Here is a 17,107-nt window from a genome sequence, read left to right on the forward strand (position 1 = left end):
GACTTTTGCTGATTTCATAAGTGCAAGGAAGCCCGTATTCAAAACATTTCTCTTGTGACTGGAGTAGTGCTGGGGAGGGCTGTCCTGTGCCGGTTCCCTCCGCAGTCTGCCCTGCGGTGTGCTCGGGTGTGGGCTGGCTGCCACCCTCACGCAGCGCACGTAGCCCTGTCACTCAGCCGTCACCCTGCTGGCCTAGAGCCAGGCCTCCGGGGGAAGGGCCGGCCGCCTTTCCAAACCCAAACAGCCTGTATTGATATGTCGATGTTCCCCGGCCTGTTTACTGTGCTTAATTGCAGAGCTCTGGCTGAATCCTCTCCAAGGAGAGGAATTAACCACAATTCAGAAAGGAATGACAATAGTTTCTTAAATTCTTGGCCTCGCAGAGTTTCAATAGCTTCCCCAGGGAGGATGATTCACTCAAGTTCATGCATGAATTGCAGGATTCCCTGTAATAGAATCTTGATCTAGTGCAGGTAGACTTTACAGGGCTGTGAATCCCTGTGATTTTATAGAGACTTCTGTGTGTGTACAGGTGTGCGTATTTCTGGGGTCCGAGTGGGAGCCGAGCTCTTTTAATGTAAGAATCTCAAGGGTTTTGGCATCTGGTAAAACTCATCGCTGAGCTAGAAGAACTAAATAGAAGGTTCTGGAGTCTGGGTAGTTGTTGATGGTTTGAATGATCCCAAAGCCGGGACCAAATTCCTAGTAGAGCAAAACAAGGACACTGATGGAAAGGTCTGCCTGGCGACAGGGTTTCAAGCGAAGATGGTACATTCTCGTCTTTACAGGCATGATGCTCTCACTTGACCTGAAGGGCTCGGTAGGTCCGCATCACCAGAGCAACCGAGAGTCGGCTATACGTTCTTACTTTTCATTTTCAGAATTACTGAAGCTCTCACATCTCAAAAAAATTAATGCACAAGGGTCATGATGATCATTGCTCTAAACTGAAGGCGAGGCTTTGTGTGGCAGTGCTCTGGATACACAGGTTCAGGTAGAGGCATTTTTAGTGTGGATTTAGAACAAACGAGGAAGGCAGAAGTGGTTCTCCGTGTACAAATGGAATAACAGAAAAACATTTTAGTGAATAACTTGAGGTTTGTTGAAAGGCTTCCTTGCCTTACAGATGTGTTCGTCTGGACTGTCTGGTGTTTTGATTCTTCTGATTTGTCTGGTCAGATTCTGAAACTTTGGGAAGGGGAACATGTAGCCTGGCCACAGCTCACGTCATTGCCCACCAAAAGCATAGTTCCTATTTTCCCCTCATTTTGTTACATCAGTCTTTAACTAGAGGCACCAGGAAGAAGGAAATAGCGAGGTTTGCTCTTAACCAATGAGGCAGATAACAAGCAAGATACCAAGATAATGAGTGACAGTTTGCACAGTTTCCTACTGTTTTCTCTAAAGTACCTCCTTTATCGGCAGCCAGTTTCTTTAGGTCAATCTGGATGAAGTTAGAATGAAGGTATAAAGATTCTGAAGCACTTTTTATGTTTATGAACTGTTCATCATCGCCTGGAGAGCTTGCCGTGTTGTTCAGTTTCAGATAAAGGATGGGACTGGCAACAGTGTGAACTTTGCAGAGTGACATTTCCTGGAAACTCTTGGAGAAAGCTTTGCACAGTTGCCTGTATTTTGTCAAGATGTCTTATGAATAGCGTACAGTGGGAATTTATTCATTTTTTTATGTTTATTTATTTTTGTGAGACAGAGAGACAGAGAGAGGGAGACAGAGCAGGGGCAGGGCAGGGGCAGAGAGAGAGCGAGACAGATTCTGAAGCAGGCTCCAGGCTCTGAGCTGTCAGCACAGAGCCCAACGCCGGGCTTAAACCCGCAAAGTGTAAGATCATGACCTGAGCCAAAGTCTGGCACCCAACCGACTGACCCACCCAGGCGTCCCATGCAGTGGGGAATTTAAATGACAATAGTGGGTCCTACAAGGCATCCTTGAAGATTACCTACCCCTGAACAAGGAAGACTGAGAAAGCCTAAAGCAATAATCCCAGTTTGCTTTCTTACTCTGGATTTAAGTTACTCACCCTTGAAAAGGATTTTTGTGGTTGTCTTCTCTCAGTCCTTGTCAGAGCCAAGTGGAAAATAACATTTTGGCTTAACTTATCCTTAGTTTTTTCCTTAAAACAAAACTTGCAAAGATCATGCCTCTTCCAGTTTTTCTCTCTAGGCTTTCTTATGGTTTACCTGCATATAGCAGTTTGAAGACTTCATTTTTATTTTTGCTTTTCTTTTTAAAGTTCACTTATTTTTGAAGGGGGGAGGGTACATGAATCCGCTTGAGCGGGGGAGAGGCAGAGAGAGGCGAGAGAAGCCCAGGCAGGCTACACACTGTCAGTGCAGAGCCTGACGCAGCACTTGAATTAACGAAGTGTGAGATCATGACCTGAGCCAAGATCAAGAGTGGGACGCTTAACTGACAGAGCCACCCAAGCACCCTCGCTTTTCTTTTGAAATAGGAGTTCAGTCTTAGAGCTAGTGTCTTTGTTGAAGTGATTAGCAATCCCATCTCCAGCCCCCAAATGACCAGATGGGGCCCTTTTCTCAGCAGGTGCCTTTGTCCATACCGGACAGGAAGTGTACAGCCATGGGGCTGTCCTCTCTGTCCCCATCACGTGTGTGTGTTAAAATATGTGCCCGACACAGACTACCCAGAAAAACGACCCTGGGAGTATGTATACCTTCAACTCCTCTACCCACAGCTGAGTAGAAAAATGGGCAAGTTTATTGCCTCGGCTGTTGTCACCCAACTGTAAACTGGACCCGTTTGTAGCCAGAAGATTTGAGCTATTATGGTCCCTCCTGTGATGAGCTGCTTGGCTGTTTTTCCAAGCTGACGACGGTGCCTGGCCTCGTGTATTCTTCCTCAAGTTCTCCATGCAGTCAGTGTCTTGTGGAGAAAGGAAGGATCCCGTCCAGAGCCAACATGGGAGAAGGACTGGAGGAGACACGTGGAATGGGGGTGGTGCTGACGGACGAGGCTGTGCCTTTGGACAAGATGCTTCTGAGCAATGCGAAGAGAGATGGGGGAGGTGCCCACCTGTAGCTCAGGAGCTATCACAGAGTAGCTTGGTTTATTTTGAGAGGGAGAGCACGAGTGGGGTGGGGGCACAGAGAGGGAGAATTTCAAGCAGGCTCCCCACTGTCCGTGCAGAGCCCGACACAGGGCTCGAAACTCACTAACTGTGAGATCATAACCTGAACCAGGATCAAAAGTCGGATGCTCAACCAACTGAGCCACCCAGGTGCCCCGAGTAGCTTGACCTCTTAGGAGACAGCAGACAGTGACTTCGGAGTACAGTCTGATGTGTTTTTTTGTGGCCCTTACTTTACAGTTGGCGTAAAAGCTGTTCAGGAGAGTTTACCTGCAAATCTGGTTCAGTTGCTTGCATCCCTCCTAAACTCTGAAGATGTGGAATACTGGGCCTTCATCGCAAAGGACAGCAGTGTCCTTCCCTGGCTGCAGGCAGCGTAGCAAACACTGTGGAGTTCTGACACATATATGCCCGATTGGCTTCATTTATCTTACTTGGAAGCGCCAGAGGCTATTTGAGTTTGCCAGTCCTGGATTTGAAGCTACAGAGCACTGAAATAGAATGGGATCCCAGAAGAGGAGTTACTCAGAAGCCCCACTTGAGGGGAAGACAGCCGTGCACATCATCAGCTTTAAACAGCTAAAGGGGCACCTGGGTGGCTCAGTCGGTTAAGTGGCTGACTTTGGCTCAGGTCATGATCCCACTGTTCGTGGGCTCAAGCCCCATGTTGGGCTGTGTGCTTACAGCTCAGAGCCTGGAGCCTGCTTCGGAAAAGCCTGGAGCCTGCTTCGGATTCTGTGTCTCCCTCTCTCTCTGCCCCTCCGCTGCTCACGCTCCGTTCTCTCTCAAAAATAAATAAACATTAAAAAAATTAGAAATAGCCAAAGAAGCAGTGTTTGGTGTATGCCAGGCCTTATGTTAAGCATTTTATGTGGATTACCTCTTTTACTCCTCATAAGCCAGTTTTACAGATGAGAAAACTGAGGCATGAAGAGGTTAAGCACAGGTTATCCTGTACTTAGGTGGCATTTTTATGCTGTGCTCAAGACCATTCAGAATTCAAAACAAATCCTTACAAAGACTGACTGGTATTTCTGCCTACTAGTTAGAGGGGTCTAGCAGTGGACCAAAATACCAGTATAAAGGTCACTCAGCCAGGTAGCTTTGAAGCTATGCTATTCTTGCCAATTTTTAAAAAATTGATTCACATCTATTGCAAATTTTACAAATAAAATGAGCTGATTAAGATTTCAATTTGTTAAGTTAAAATTTACATAAAAGGCCCCTTTATTACTTGTTTAAGATCAAGTCAGACTGGTGAATCTGACTTCAAAGTCATGAGCGATGTGAAATACGTTTCTATAAAAATCTGGGCCGTTGGTTATTATTAGAGAAGTGGTGAGTCTAACTGGAGGCTGGATGGGGCCGACGCACCCCCTTCCCACCTGTGGGGCTAAAATGATCATCATTGCCGAGTGGACGGTGGGCGTTGCTGATGGCACTGTTTGGAAATGGTTTATATGTACAATCAAGCTGTGGCTGGCTTCAGTCAAGAGTGTTCTGTGTAGGCATCGGAAGGGAAGTCTTCGACCTTCATTTTTCAACCTTACCTTTTGGATTGATGAGATATGGTTTTTCCTTGGTTTTTTTTTTTTTTTTTTTTTTTTGATATATGGTTTTTTATGATGCCAGCTCAACAATAACTCCAAGAGAACCACTGTTCTCTTTTTCTGCCTGTGGCATTCGGGGAACAGATTTGGCTACTGGGATTTGGCTAATCAAGTCCTGTGTATCTGTGTGCATCTTCAGGGAACGCATACACAGTTCCTGCCTGAACATGGCCACCTAGGTAGCTAGAGCACGTATCTCTGGTCTAGAGCCAGCCTGGGAGGGGTTCATCCCTCTGCTCATTTCCTTCTGCTAAAGAGCTCTGGAAAGGCCTCCTGGAGTGGTTGGGGCGGGGGGCGGGGGGGGGGGGGGGGGGGCCACAGTGGGGTCAGAGGAAGGAATGGTGAATGCATAAGGGGACATAGGGATTTGTTTACACACCCACGAATACAACCATAGGGCTATATGGTACGTGCTTTTGTGGACTGCACTGATATGTTATTAAACTTCTATAAATTTCAAATATTAATCCAGTCAGGAAGTGTTGGCAAATAAAAGGCCGACAATAAATGAGTCATCCTCCCGGTCAATGTCGGTGTCATTGCTTGGCATGTTGGTCGCACGGTAATTCAAGTACTCTGGCCCTGGTCTTACTGTTTGGAAGCATTCTCCTCCTCTGTACATTATAAATCCCTTCCCAGGCTTGATGAGGTTTCGATAGCAACGCGGTTGAACTGGTCAGTTTCCGGGGTTTGTTTCTGCCCCGTGTACAAATTGGCACAGAAATGCACGACTAGTTGTTGAAGTGAGCCTTACTTCTCAGCACATCCTTAGCCTCCTGATTCTAGACAGTATCAGAGACCAGCAAATAGCTGGGAACATGCCCAAGCCAAGACCTATCTCCAGTGGCTCTTGTCCAGAAAACACTGATAAAATTGGCCTATGTCGTTTCGACAGACCCACTGAGGCCCACAATAATTTCCTTCCATTGTTTCAAACTTGATGCTGTGGCTTCAGAAACCAGGAGAGAGGGTGAGGATTCACCCTGGCCAGAAAAAATGCCCTCTGTTCCCCCTTCCTTAAGCACTCAGATGCTTTGCTGGCACTTAGGGGTTTTGTCCTTAAATAAGTCCCTGGGACATGGTAGCTCTTTATCAGTGTAGAAGTTTTATAGACGCAGCAATTCATAAAGGATGTACTTTTGTGAGTTTGTGTCTGTTTTTTTCACTATTTAATACAAACTGAATTCTGAGGCAGATCAATGCTTCCTAATGCCCTGAAGAAGCCTGCTGCTCTCCCTCTAGGGGTGCTGCTTGGATAGAGTCTTAGACTGTCAGAGGCTCTCCGACCCAAGCCCCTCTTTATAGAAAAGAGACTGAGTCCGGGATCACACAATTTGTTGCTGAGTGGACCAGATGGCAGGCATCCAGACCACTGACCTTTTCCTTAGAGTAGAGCTGTTTAAGAATATAAGATTATATAGCATTGATGGAGTGCTGCTTCTTTTCAGGGCCTCGCAGTGGGGAGAGGCAGAGATGGTAGGGAATCTAGCCTATAATTGTTTGTGGCTTAAGTGACTTTCATTATTGGCTCAGTGGTGGCTCTTATAATCCTAATAGCTGCTTCCAGGGATGAGTAATTCCCTAGTCATTATAGGTGACTTCATTTATCTCTTCTTCCCAGCCAGGCCCATCATTTCTGCCTGCTACCAGTCAGCTTTCTCCAAGCCAGTCTTTGCTTGATGGTACCACATTTGTTAAATCTTGATGGCAGTGGCCTCAAAATTCCACTTTCTGAACAAGGTTAAGGCTAACAGCCTAACTTCAGCTCCAAGATGGCACTGCATGGACATTTTAGATGTTCAGAGGCGGGATGTGAGGATTGATATTGCTGTGTGAGGGGGGCGGTGATCTAAGTGTTAAGATCCTGATAAAGCCAAGTTCCTCTTCAGCCTTATTGTTTTCTGGTGTGTAGTGTATGTGATGCCTTTCAAGCTACATGCTTCGCTCATGGGTTCATGCTCCCGCTGGGAGGGACTTGGCACGCACAGCATTGAAGCTGATGCTTCGAGCCACTAGTGCATTAGTTTGGGCCTCCACGTGACTGGTCATTTTCCAGTGAAACAACCCTGGCCTTTATGAGGGAAAATACCAACTGGATCACTACATGTATGCTTGAAGATAGGGTGTGTTTTGTTTTGTTTTTTAATTTTTTTTAATGTTTTATTTCTGAGAGAGAGAGCAAGAACAGGGGAGGGTCAGAGAGAGAGGGGGATACAGAATCTGAAACAGGCTCCAGGCTCTGAGCTGGCTGTCAGCGCAGAGCCTGACGGGGGCTCAAACCCATGAACCACAAGATCATGACCTGAGCTAAAGTCGAATGCTTAACTGACTGAGCCACCCAGGCGCCCTGAAGATAGGTTTTTAAAATGACAAAAATCTCAGGACAGCTGGGTGGCTGTCAGTAAAGCATCCAACTCTTGATTTCGGCTCAGGTCATGATCTCACGGTTCATGGGACTGAGCCCTGCGTCTGGCTCTGCACTGAGCATGGAGAGCCTCCTTAGGATTCTCTCACTCGCTCGCTCGCTTGCTCTCTCTCAAAATAAAAAAAATGACAAATCTCTACTGATCTAGATAGAATGTAAATTTACTATTTAAAAAAAATTTTTTTTATGACTGTTTATTTGAGAGCGAGAGTGCAAGTTAGGGAGGGGCAGAGAGAGAGAGGGAGACACAGAATCAGAAGCAGGCTCCAGGCTCTGAGCTGTCAGCGCAGAGCCAGATGCAGGACTCAAACTCATGAACTGTGAGGTCATGATCTGAGCTGAAGTTGGCCGCTTAACCGACTGAGCCACCCAGGTGCCCCGTAAATTTACTCTTCAGAGGAATAAGCCATTTGCTAATTCATTCACTTATCAAATTTTATTATTTTATTATTTTTAATTTTTTAAAAATATTCACTTTTTTTTTTAAAATTTTTATTTATTTCTAGGAGAGAGAGAGAGACAGCGTGAACAGGGGAGGGTCAGAGAGAGAGGGAGTCACAGACTGAAACAGGCTCCAGGCTCTGAGCTGGCAGTCAGCACATAGCCCGACGAACCCACGAACCGCGAGATCATGACCTAAGCGAAAGTCGGACGCTTAACCGACTCAGCCACCCAGGCGCCCCTAAAAATATTCACTTTTGAGAGAGAGAGAATATGAGCGAGGGAGGGGTAGAGAGAAAGGGGGAGACACAGAATCTGAAGCAGGCTCTAGGCTCTCTGAGCTTTGAGCACAGAGCCTGATGCAGGGTTTGAACCCACCAACTGTGAAATCATGACCTGAGCTGAAGTAGGACACTTAACCCACTGGACCACCCATGTGCCTCCCTTCGTCCCCTCCCGCTCCCTCCCCCCTCCCCCCCCAACTTACCAGATTGTTAAACAGACATCTTCCATGTATTAGGTACTGTTCTGGTCACTAAGATGCACTGAACAACAAAACAGGAAAAATATCCCCTTCATTTTATGTTGCCAGTTTCAATATCTTCCCTGCATATATCTCATCCCTATGAAAATATTTTAGAAATAAGGCAGTGTCCTGTGGAAAGAACTAGCTTTTGCACTTTGCCCATTTTTTTCCATACTCCTTGCTCTAATTTTCCCATGGAACAATTAGAGATTTGGTACCCTAGTAATAGTAATTCTTTAATAGTACTTTTCAGTAGGATTTGTCTGTATGGCTTTCTAGTTTATCCCTCTACCTGGCTGATACAGGGAGTGCTTGAACAAAGGAAGAAAACTTCAGGTTATCATCTGATGTGATAATTATCAGTAAGAGAGAAGGCAGTAGGAGAGCATTGAGAAACACACTAAGATGTGTCTGTGGCTTTTTCTGCGAATTGCACCTGATCACGCTGCCTGTCCTAACAAATTGGGACACGGAGATTCCTTCTGATTGACCCTTCCTTTCCTGATCTTTCTATCCTATGCATTTTATTGAGCAAGCCTGATCTTTTCCTCCTTTGTGGTTGGTTCCTGTCTCTTTGTCAATGTTTGTCACACCACCATTGTTCTAAGACAGCAAGTGATTAGGTGATTCAGGAGCACTTATTACACCAAGCATAATCCCTAAACTCCATTACTTGGCGGTTCTGATTTTGTGGGTCTAGGGTGGGAGCCCAGAACCTGCTTTTGCCAAAAGAAGGATCGGAGAAAAGCAGGGGATCCTAATGATATAGCTGGATTACTGTCTGAAATGTTCTAGAACTGTGGGAATATTAATGAACCACTTTCCACTTGTGCGGAGCCTAAGGTGTGATTTGGCTGTTAATCTTATATGACGAAGAGTCTAAATGTATGTACCATACATGCAATTAAGAAGCCAGCAGTCACCTGTAAATGTCACCTAGCACCCAAAGACTTCTGTTACTCAGCTGTTCCCCATGAGGAGTGGATTGTCTCAGTTTTGTTAACTGGCTTTCTCGGGATTTCTCCATAGGCAATGGTGGCTTGCTACCCAGGAAATGGAACGGGATATGTTCGACATGTAGACAACCCCAACGGTGACGGCCGCTGCATTACCTGTATCTACTATCTGAACAAGAATTGGGACGCCAAGGTACTTTGGACTGAAGGGAGTAGAGTGTGGGGTTAGAAACTATAGGAAGCTAATTCAGATGACTTAGAGAGGGGGTTGGAATTCTTAACTCCCATGAATGAATACTTTCTACTTAACCATTTCCCTTTTTTCTCTTACTGTGGTATTAGTTCTTAAGTTGATGAGATGAAAATAACAGATATAAAGTTAATTTGATGGGGAAGTGGGGTAGGAAGGGTCATTACTAGGTTATGGGAAGGGTGGTTGATAAAGAGAAGGTAATTTATTATTTTAAGAATGGGGATCAGTTCTTTTTTTTTTTTTTTTTTTTTTGTCTACTCCAGAGCTGATAGGATTTTCAGTACACACAGTAAGGCGTATACTTTTCCCTTCCAGCAGCAACACTGAGAGCATCCCACAAAAATAGAAGTAACTGTAGGATATAAAACCAGCCCCAGGAGAGGTTTCCCACACAGTTCTCTTGGGGTGATATGTTTCGATGGTGGCCGCTTGCCATGGCTCACCACGGTTTGTGAATGCCAAAGGCTTTCTGGCTTATTTTTGTATTTTTGAACATATAGATGGAGATATGAGATCTGGTTCGGCACTTCCAGACATTTGTCTGGAATTCGTAGGCTTTCTGAAAGTTCAGGATGATTTAGGAGTATGAGAAGTCAGAGAACTTTTCAAGCTCATTTGGCTTTTGAACCTTCGGCATCTCCGTTTCCTGCTCATTAGGGCAGATACTCGTTGTCCTAAAGCAAAGATATTTTATCTGGCGTCAGGAAAACAAAACCTGGGAAAGCAGTGAATCAGAAGAGACAAGGCTCGTCTCTTTTCCCTATTTGGTAACATGACTGGAATAGGTCCCTTAGTTGTCTTTTAAAATCTTGAAAGGTAGTGTTATAGGCGAGAGTAGAGTAATCTCGTCAGTGATAATAAATCACAAAGTATGAAATGATTCAACAGATATTTGAGTGCCTGTTAGTGCCAGGCATTGTGCTGTGTGGAGACACTGATGTGGGTGAGACCTGAATTCTATCTTGATACGGTTATCCTAACAGGAGATTTGGGTGTACGTATTTTTAAAAAGTAATTAGAGGAAGAGAGTGATACATCTAATACAAGGTGCAGATAAGGCGGTCTGAGTTCAGAAAAAAGAGCACGTAAGTTCCAACTGATGAGATCACATGGGAGCTGGAGGATTTCAAAAGAAAACTATAAATTTGCACTGAATGGGATGTTCTGTGTGAGGACTCTCCTAGGACATTCGTAATATTAAATTGAACCATATGAAATTGCTGGTGGGTTTTTAGAGGTCAACACCAGTCAAATGTTGGCAATTTTGTGTGATTGGACCTAATAGTACTCCCATTTTATGGCCATGGATTTCATGATGGGGGTAGGAAGGCTTCATTTGGTATAAGGTGGTTAAGGAAATATGACTAGATAAGTGAAATAAAATTGAGTACAGGGTGTAAGGTTGAAGAGAATTTGGGGAGTAATATACACCTGGAGTAGAGGCTGGAAGATGGCATTGTTTCTAGATGAGGCTGAAATACCATGTTTGTTACTTACGTGCGTGGCTAGGAAATAATCCATCTCCTTTGTGGCCTTCAGCTACACGGTGGGGTCCTGCGGATATTTCCGGAAGGGAAGTCATTCATAGCGGACGTGGAGCCCATTTTTGACAGACTCTTGTTCTTCTGGTCAGACCGCAGGAACCCACATGAAGTCCAGCCTTCCTATGCGACCAGGTAATAGCCAAGGCCACAATTCCTCCTGGGAAGCTTTTTGTACAAAACTCCGTTCCCACAGAATTCCCTAAATTTGTGTCCTGTGCATATGAGAAACCAACCACACCCCAAAACTGATAGCAAACTGTTTGGAGAAAATAACAGATAAAGGGGAAACTAGAGGGGCGCCTGGGTGGCTTAGTCGGTTAAGCGTCCGACTTTCGCTTAGGTCATGATCTCGCGGTTCGTGGGTTCGAGCCCCGCGTCGGGCTCTGTGCTGACTGCCAGCTCAGAGCCTGGGGCCTGTTTCAGTCTGTGACTCCCTCTCTCTCTGACCCTCCCTTGTTCACGCTGTCTCTCTCTCTCTCTCCTAGAAATAAATAAAAAATCATTAAAAAAAAAATAACTAGAAACCTCCAACCAACTGGCCCTCCTGCCAGCCTTCCTTCCATCTTTCATTCCTGCTCCCCTCACAGAGCTTCTAGGGCCTGGTCTACTTGGCCCATTACACTCCTTGACCTGAGGTCTGACNCTCTCTCTCTGACCCTCACCTGCTAACGCTGTCTCTCTCTCTCCTAGAAATAAATAAAAATATTAAAAAATAAATAAATAAAGGGGAAACTCGATTCCTTTGGTTCTTTACAAAGCCTAATGTCAATTTGAACTATTAACAAATTGTTTACTATTAGGTGAGCGTAGTGGATTCCAGATTTCCCACAGTGTTCTTCTCTTCTTTGTCTGCTACTTCTACCTTAAACAAATTTAACGTCGAACTGTCCCTAGAGAATGCTGGCTGTCACATATCAGAAATTCTGATGATTAACTCGGGATGAATTTACAGGTAGCCAACTGTGTGCAGAGAAAGAACCTTGAGAAAAGAAAGGAATCTGTTCCTACTACTTTTCCTTTTTAGCCTTTCCTTTGCTTAAAATTGGTAATTTAGGCCCACTGTACCAGTCCTCTGCTGGTAAATCCCGTGTCGGATTTTTTTTTAAAAGCCTCGTCTTTAGATCAAGCATGAGAAGATTTTCAGAGTAACTGAAAAACTAGTATCATTTAGGGGGTGCATGGATGGCTCAGTCGCTTAAGCGTCTGACGTAAGCTCAGGTCATGAGCTCACAGTTTGCAGGTTTGAGCCTTGTGTTGGGCTCTCTGCTGTCAGCACAGAGCCTGCTTCAGATCCTCTGTTCCCTTTTCTCTCTCTGCCCTCTCCCCGGCTCGCGCTCTCTATCTGTCTTAAAAACAAACATTAAAAAAAGAAAAAAGAAAATTCTAAAACAAAAACAATTTGTTTAGTTTTAATCTAGAAACTCTTGACGTAATCCTAATTTAGGATTCTGCCTGTCATTACCATTACTGTGGCCAGAGCCGTAACCCAGGTGCAGCTGGAGTGCTGTAGGGGTGCAGTTTGTACAGGGAATCACAGCTGGGGGCAGGGGAAGAGAACTTGGGTAGGGTAATGACTGAACCCTAACAAGCCTAATTAAATTAGAATCACATGTGTAAAGTATTTAAGATTTACAGTTGTTCCCCTCCAGAAATCACGGATCTGAGCCCCACACAGAGTTGCATATTAAATGTCAAACTGGAATGTGCCCTAGGTGAGCAGGTAACTAATTCTACCACCAGAGCCTGCTTGTGGCTTGTTTAATGGGGTATGATAATTGGAACCTGTCATTTCTGCCAGAATTCCCTCGTCATTCCCCAATCCCTTGATGACCCAAAGTCACAGGAGAAACATTAGACGTTGATGGGAAACACCTGAAAAAAATTCGAATGCTATTCTAGAAATTCCAGTAGCTATTAGTAATTATAAAATGAAACTTTTTGAAAACTCATGCATGAAATGACTCCTGTTACAGTCTCTCCCATAGATGGGATAAAGTAAATTAATGGGAACACAGTAGAAAGCTTGAGGGCATCATTATTCCATTGTATCTTCTTTGTCTTCGTATCCAAAACTAAAGAAAGCCAGCCAAGAGTTTTAAGTGTTCTGTCATTTAAATAAATTACTCTTCAAAGGTTTACTCAACTGTCACCTCCTCCGTGCTCTTCCCAACATCTTGGGTCTCCCAGTTTTTAGCAGAATGACTCCCTTCTAGTCCTTTCTGTGTTGATCATCTTGACTGTTCCGTTATTTGTGAAATGGCCTGTCTCCCCTGTGAAAGACTGCTTGCTCCTTGAGAAAGGGGCAGATGTATTCGCAGGATCATTTGAATTCCCATTGCTCAGGATAATGCCTGGTGCATACTTGGAATTCCTTACGTGCTTTATTACATTTAAATAGAATTGAAACCGGAGAAGTTTATTTTACATTAAAATTGGGATGGACTTCTAATAACTGGGACAACTTTAAATGTTGGCTTTATAAATGACTCCGATGTGAGACTCATAGCATTTTTAATTTTTTGGTAGTATTTTTAAACTTCTTTTCTTACATCTGCTTATCTTTCACAGATACGCTATGACTGTTTGGTACTTTGATGCTGAAGAAAGGGCAGAAGCCAAAAAGAAATTCAGGAATTTAACCAGTACGTATTTGAAAATTTTCTGTGACTTTTCATCAAGTCAATCTTTGACTTTTATTTAAGATGTTTTGTATATATTCTAGTATACAATTTCCCTTGAGCAATGTGAGGGGGGCTGTTACGGGTGCCGACCCCCTGCAAGTCGAAAATCTGCATATACCTTTTGACTCCCCAGAGCTTAACTACTTATTGCCTATGCTTGACAGGAAGCATTAAACAAACCGTCAACATATTTTTTGTATGTTCTGTGTATTTATGTGCTGTTTGCTTACAACAAAGGATGCTATAGAGAAGAAAATGCCATAAAGAAAAATCCAAAGGAAGAGAAAATACATTTACTGTACGATGCTGTATTTATTGAAACAAATCTGTGTAGAAGTGGACCCCCGCAGTTGAAACCCATATTTTTCAAGGGACAGATCTACTCTTCTGTCTCAGCCTTGGCATAGCTTCAGATGTAATGACATCTTGATGGGCTTAACCCTGAAACCCTGGCCTGAGCTCTGCTGAAAAAAAAAATCAGAAAAAATGCAAAGGACACCCCCCATGAATGTCCATGGATTGTATGACAGTTTATAATAGATGGGAAATAGTTAACTTTTTATCGTTAATGTTCGCCCATCAAGAATAACATTCAATGTGGCCCATGATTTTGGCACATTTCCTAGGGGATACAGTGGAGGCCAGTTAGAATGGTTGATATATTCTACTGGTGTGGGACCGTGACTCTGTCTATAGACACTGGGCGCAGGTAATACAAACTGAATATGACTTCACATCATTCCTGTCCCTTCCAGCCGTAACCCCATTCCTGTCCTGCCTCCAATTGTAGGGCAGCGTTTCCCAAAATCTGTTGCATATCTTGCCAGTCTTGCCAAGTTGGTTTTCGAAAGGTAAATTTCTGGCCCCTTAGATGTGGGAAATGTTACATACTATATCCTTCTCTTGAGGAGTCACTGTGGTCATTGGCATATTAATCAAGAAAAGCAAATCTAAGCTTAAAATAAAGATGCATGTAACAGTGGCTAACCCCTGACCTGTTTGGACTGTACTCCTATCAAAAACCAAAGAAAACATATTTTGCTAAGTTCCGTCAGGGGGCCCAGTGTTCCAACTTTGTATTATAAGATGGGAAGTATTCACTGGAAGATTTTCGGGTGACATTTGTGGCATTAAACTCATCAGATTTGTCTCCTTACCCTCTTTGTTTTCTTTCCTGTCCCCAACCCAGGGAAAACTGAATCTGCCCTCACGGAAGACTGACTGTGCTCTGAAATCCGCTGGCCTCATTCATTTTAGTAATGGTTCCCGAATTATCTTTAAGAGTTGAGATCCAAAGAAGGCCTCTTCAGTGACTCGGTGACAAGAAACCCCTCTCCCGCTTGCGTCATTCACATCCCTGTCTTACGTACGGTACTTTGTGTTTTCTTGCCGAGACTGCATCCACCTTTGGCCACTCTCCTTGCAAGGTGAACTCATTTGCTAACTCCAGAAATACCTGCAGATGACCTAGCTGGCCAGCGTTTTGGCGGATAGATTCGGTAATACTGGCTGTGCAAACCAGATCCTGGAAACATGGGCAATGGAATGAATCTTACTTGCACTTTATGTACACTTCCTGATTTGAAAGGAGGAGGTTTGCAAAGCAAAAAGCAACGGTGACGGCTGCCACAGAGAGGCATCATTGAAGCCTTAACAGCAGGAAACAGAAATTTGTGTCATCAGAATAATTTCCAGATGTTCTTAATCCAGGCTTTTGGGGTTTCTAGAGAACTCTCACAACCCATTGACATTATTACCTCTAGAAAGGGCTGCTGTCATAGTCATCAGTTGGTAAGTATCCTGTGGGTGGACGCTCTTTTTTTCCTGGCCCTGCAACCTGGACTTTTCTGCCTCTGCCCCATTTGGCTGAAAATAGGACCGATGAGGCTACACCATTTATTTTTTATTTTCACTTCTTACTTGGAGAACCTAACTCCCGAGAGGCAAAAACTAGGCATAAATTGTTTGGGTTATTTTGTTGAAGTGGATTCTGAATTTAAACCAAAGGGGAAAAGAACCTACCTGAAGGTAGTTCAGAGACCACAACTTCTAAAAATTGTATTAAAAGACGTGGGTCCGCCCATACACGATAATCTTCAAGTGTGCATCTTGAGCAATTTGAGAGTGGCGATGGGGTTGGAAATGTAGGCCTCCCTGTGTTTCAGTTTTCCTTTTTAATGAGCTCACCCTTCTTCTTTAACAGAATGAGAAAATAACAAAAAATGGGGCGTTGTATTTTCAAATGGAAATGGAAATAAAACAAAAAAATCCTGAAAAGCTATTTGAGTTTGTCCACATTTTCTGTCCCTAGTAGCCTTTCTTCAACAGAATTGACTCTTCAGGCCCACTGTGGTTGGCGGTATGTCCAGAACCATGGAATTTGCTAGAAATGTGGAAGAGTCCACTACAGTAGACCCACGGATTCCACTGTCTCAGGAACCCTGAATTGTGCGCCTATGTTATGAAAGTTACTCTTCCTGGTTTTCCACTCCATTTTCATATTTTTAAATCCCTTTAGTTTCTTGCTAGCAAATCTCATGAGCATTAAAGAATCAGAAATATATTCTTTTGTCATTTACAGATAACATATACTTTCCAAGAAAGAAGCTTATTTTTTTTTTTCCATTTCTGGTTTTGGAAAATTTCCAGATAAGGCTTGTCTTCATTCTCACAACTCTGTTTTCTTCGTAGTACTTACCACCTTCTAACTTACAATGTAATTTACTTATTTATTATGTTTATTGTCTTGTATCATTTCTCTAGAGTGTAAGCACAATGAAGACAGGGATTTTTGTACGTTTTTAATCAATGGAATGTATTCCCAGCACCTAAAATAGTGCCTGGCACATTAAGGGCTCAGTAAATACTTGTTGAATAAACTTGCTCTCCTACCTTAGTGTCTTAATGGTTTGATTCATTTCCTCCATCTTTGGCCAAAAAGGCTCGCTAGAATTTTTTATGCATATCTGTCTCTCGTTGACCTACAAATCGAGGCTGGGAGTTTTATAAAGCTTTGGTCAAAGTGTCATTCTGTGTTTGTTTACCTGTTGGAATAGGCTGTTGACCAATGTGAATCTGAAAATTGAACGAAGAAACATTCTGCCCTTTAATAGCCTGGGACTATGGGAGTAACGTAGGAATAACTTCAGATAGGACACAGTACATCCTTCACCACTTTAGGTACATCAGTAAGAGAGAAGGAAAGAACGTCATTTGCTAGGAATTTTTTTATATTCTGTAAAACTGTAACTTTTTCCCAGGGTTGCTAAAGTCATGAGGGTGCTAGTGACAAGATTCTGAAGGAATATCCTGTCATTCCAGTAGTATGTCTTGTATCTTTCATTGTAGTCAATATTTTTTTTAAATGTTTTATTTATTTTTGAGAGGGGGATAGAGACAGCATGAGCAGGGGAGGGTCAGAGAGAGAGAGAAAGACACAGAATCCGAAGCAGGCTCCAGGCTCCGAGCTAGCTGTCAGCACCGAGCCCGACGCAGGGCTCGAACCCACGAACCGTGAGATCATGACCTGAGCTGACGTCGGATGCTTAACCGACTGAGCCACCC

At 43.7% G+C, this 17,107-nt stretch overlaps 1 protein-coding gene across 1 annotated transcript in view; it reads left to right on the forward strand.

Moving 5' to 3' along the window:
• Positions 1-16,434, forward strand: part of EGLN3 (egl-9 family hypoxia inducible factor 3) — a 30,324-nt gene extending 13,890 nt beyond the window's left edge. Inside the window, exons 2-5 of the mRNA XM_039216557.1 lie at positions 9,139-9,258; positions 10,858-10,994; positions 13,431-13,504; positions 14,733-16,434. Of these exons, the coding sequence (XP_039072488.1) occupies positions 9,139-9,258; positions 10,858-10,994; positions 13,431-13,504; positions 14,733-14,764 (363 nt within the window). The 3' untranslated portion in view covers positions 14,765-16,434. The remainder of the gene's footprint in view (positions 1-9,138; positions 9,259-10,857; positions 10,995-13,430; positions 13,505-14,732) is intronic.
• The last annotated feature ends 673 nt before the right edge of the window (positions 16,435-17,107 follow it).

Source organism: Hyaena hyaena, unplaced genomic scaffold (genome assembly GCF_003009895.1).
Source record: "Hyaena hyaena isolate Hyena2069 unplaced genomic scaffold, ASM300989v1 scaffold_639, whole genome shotgun sequence".
Classification (NCBI taxonomy): Eukaryota; Metazoa; Chordata; class Mammalia; order Carnivora; family Hyaenidae; genus Hyaena; species Hyaena hyaena.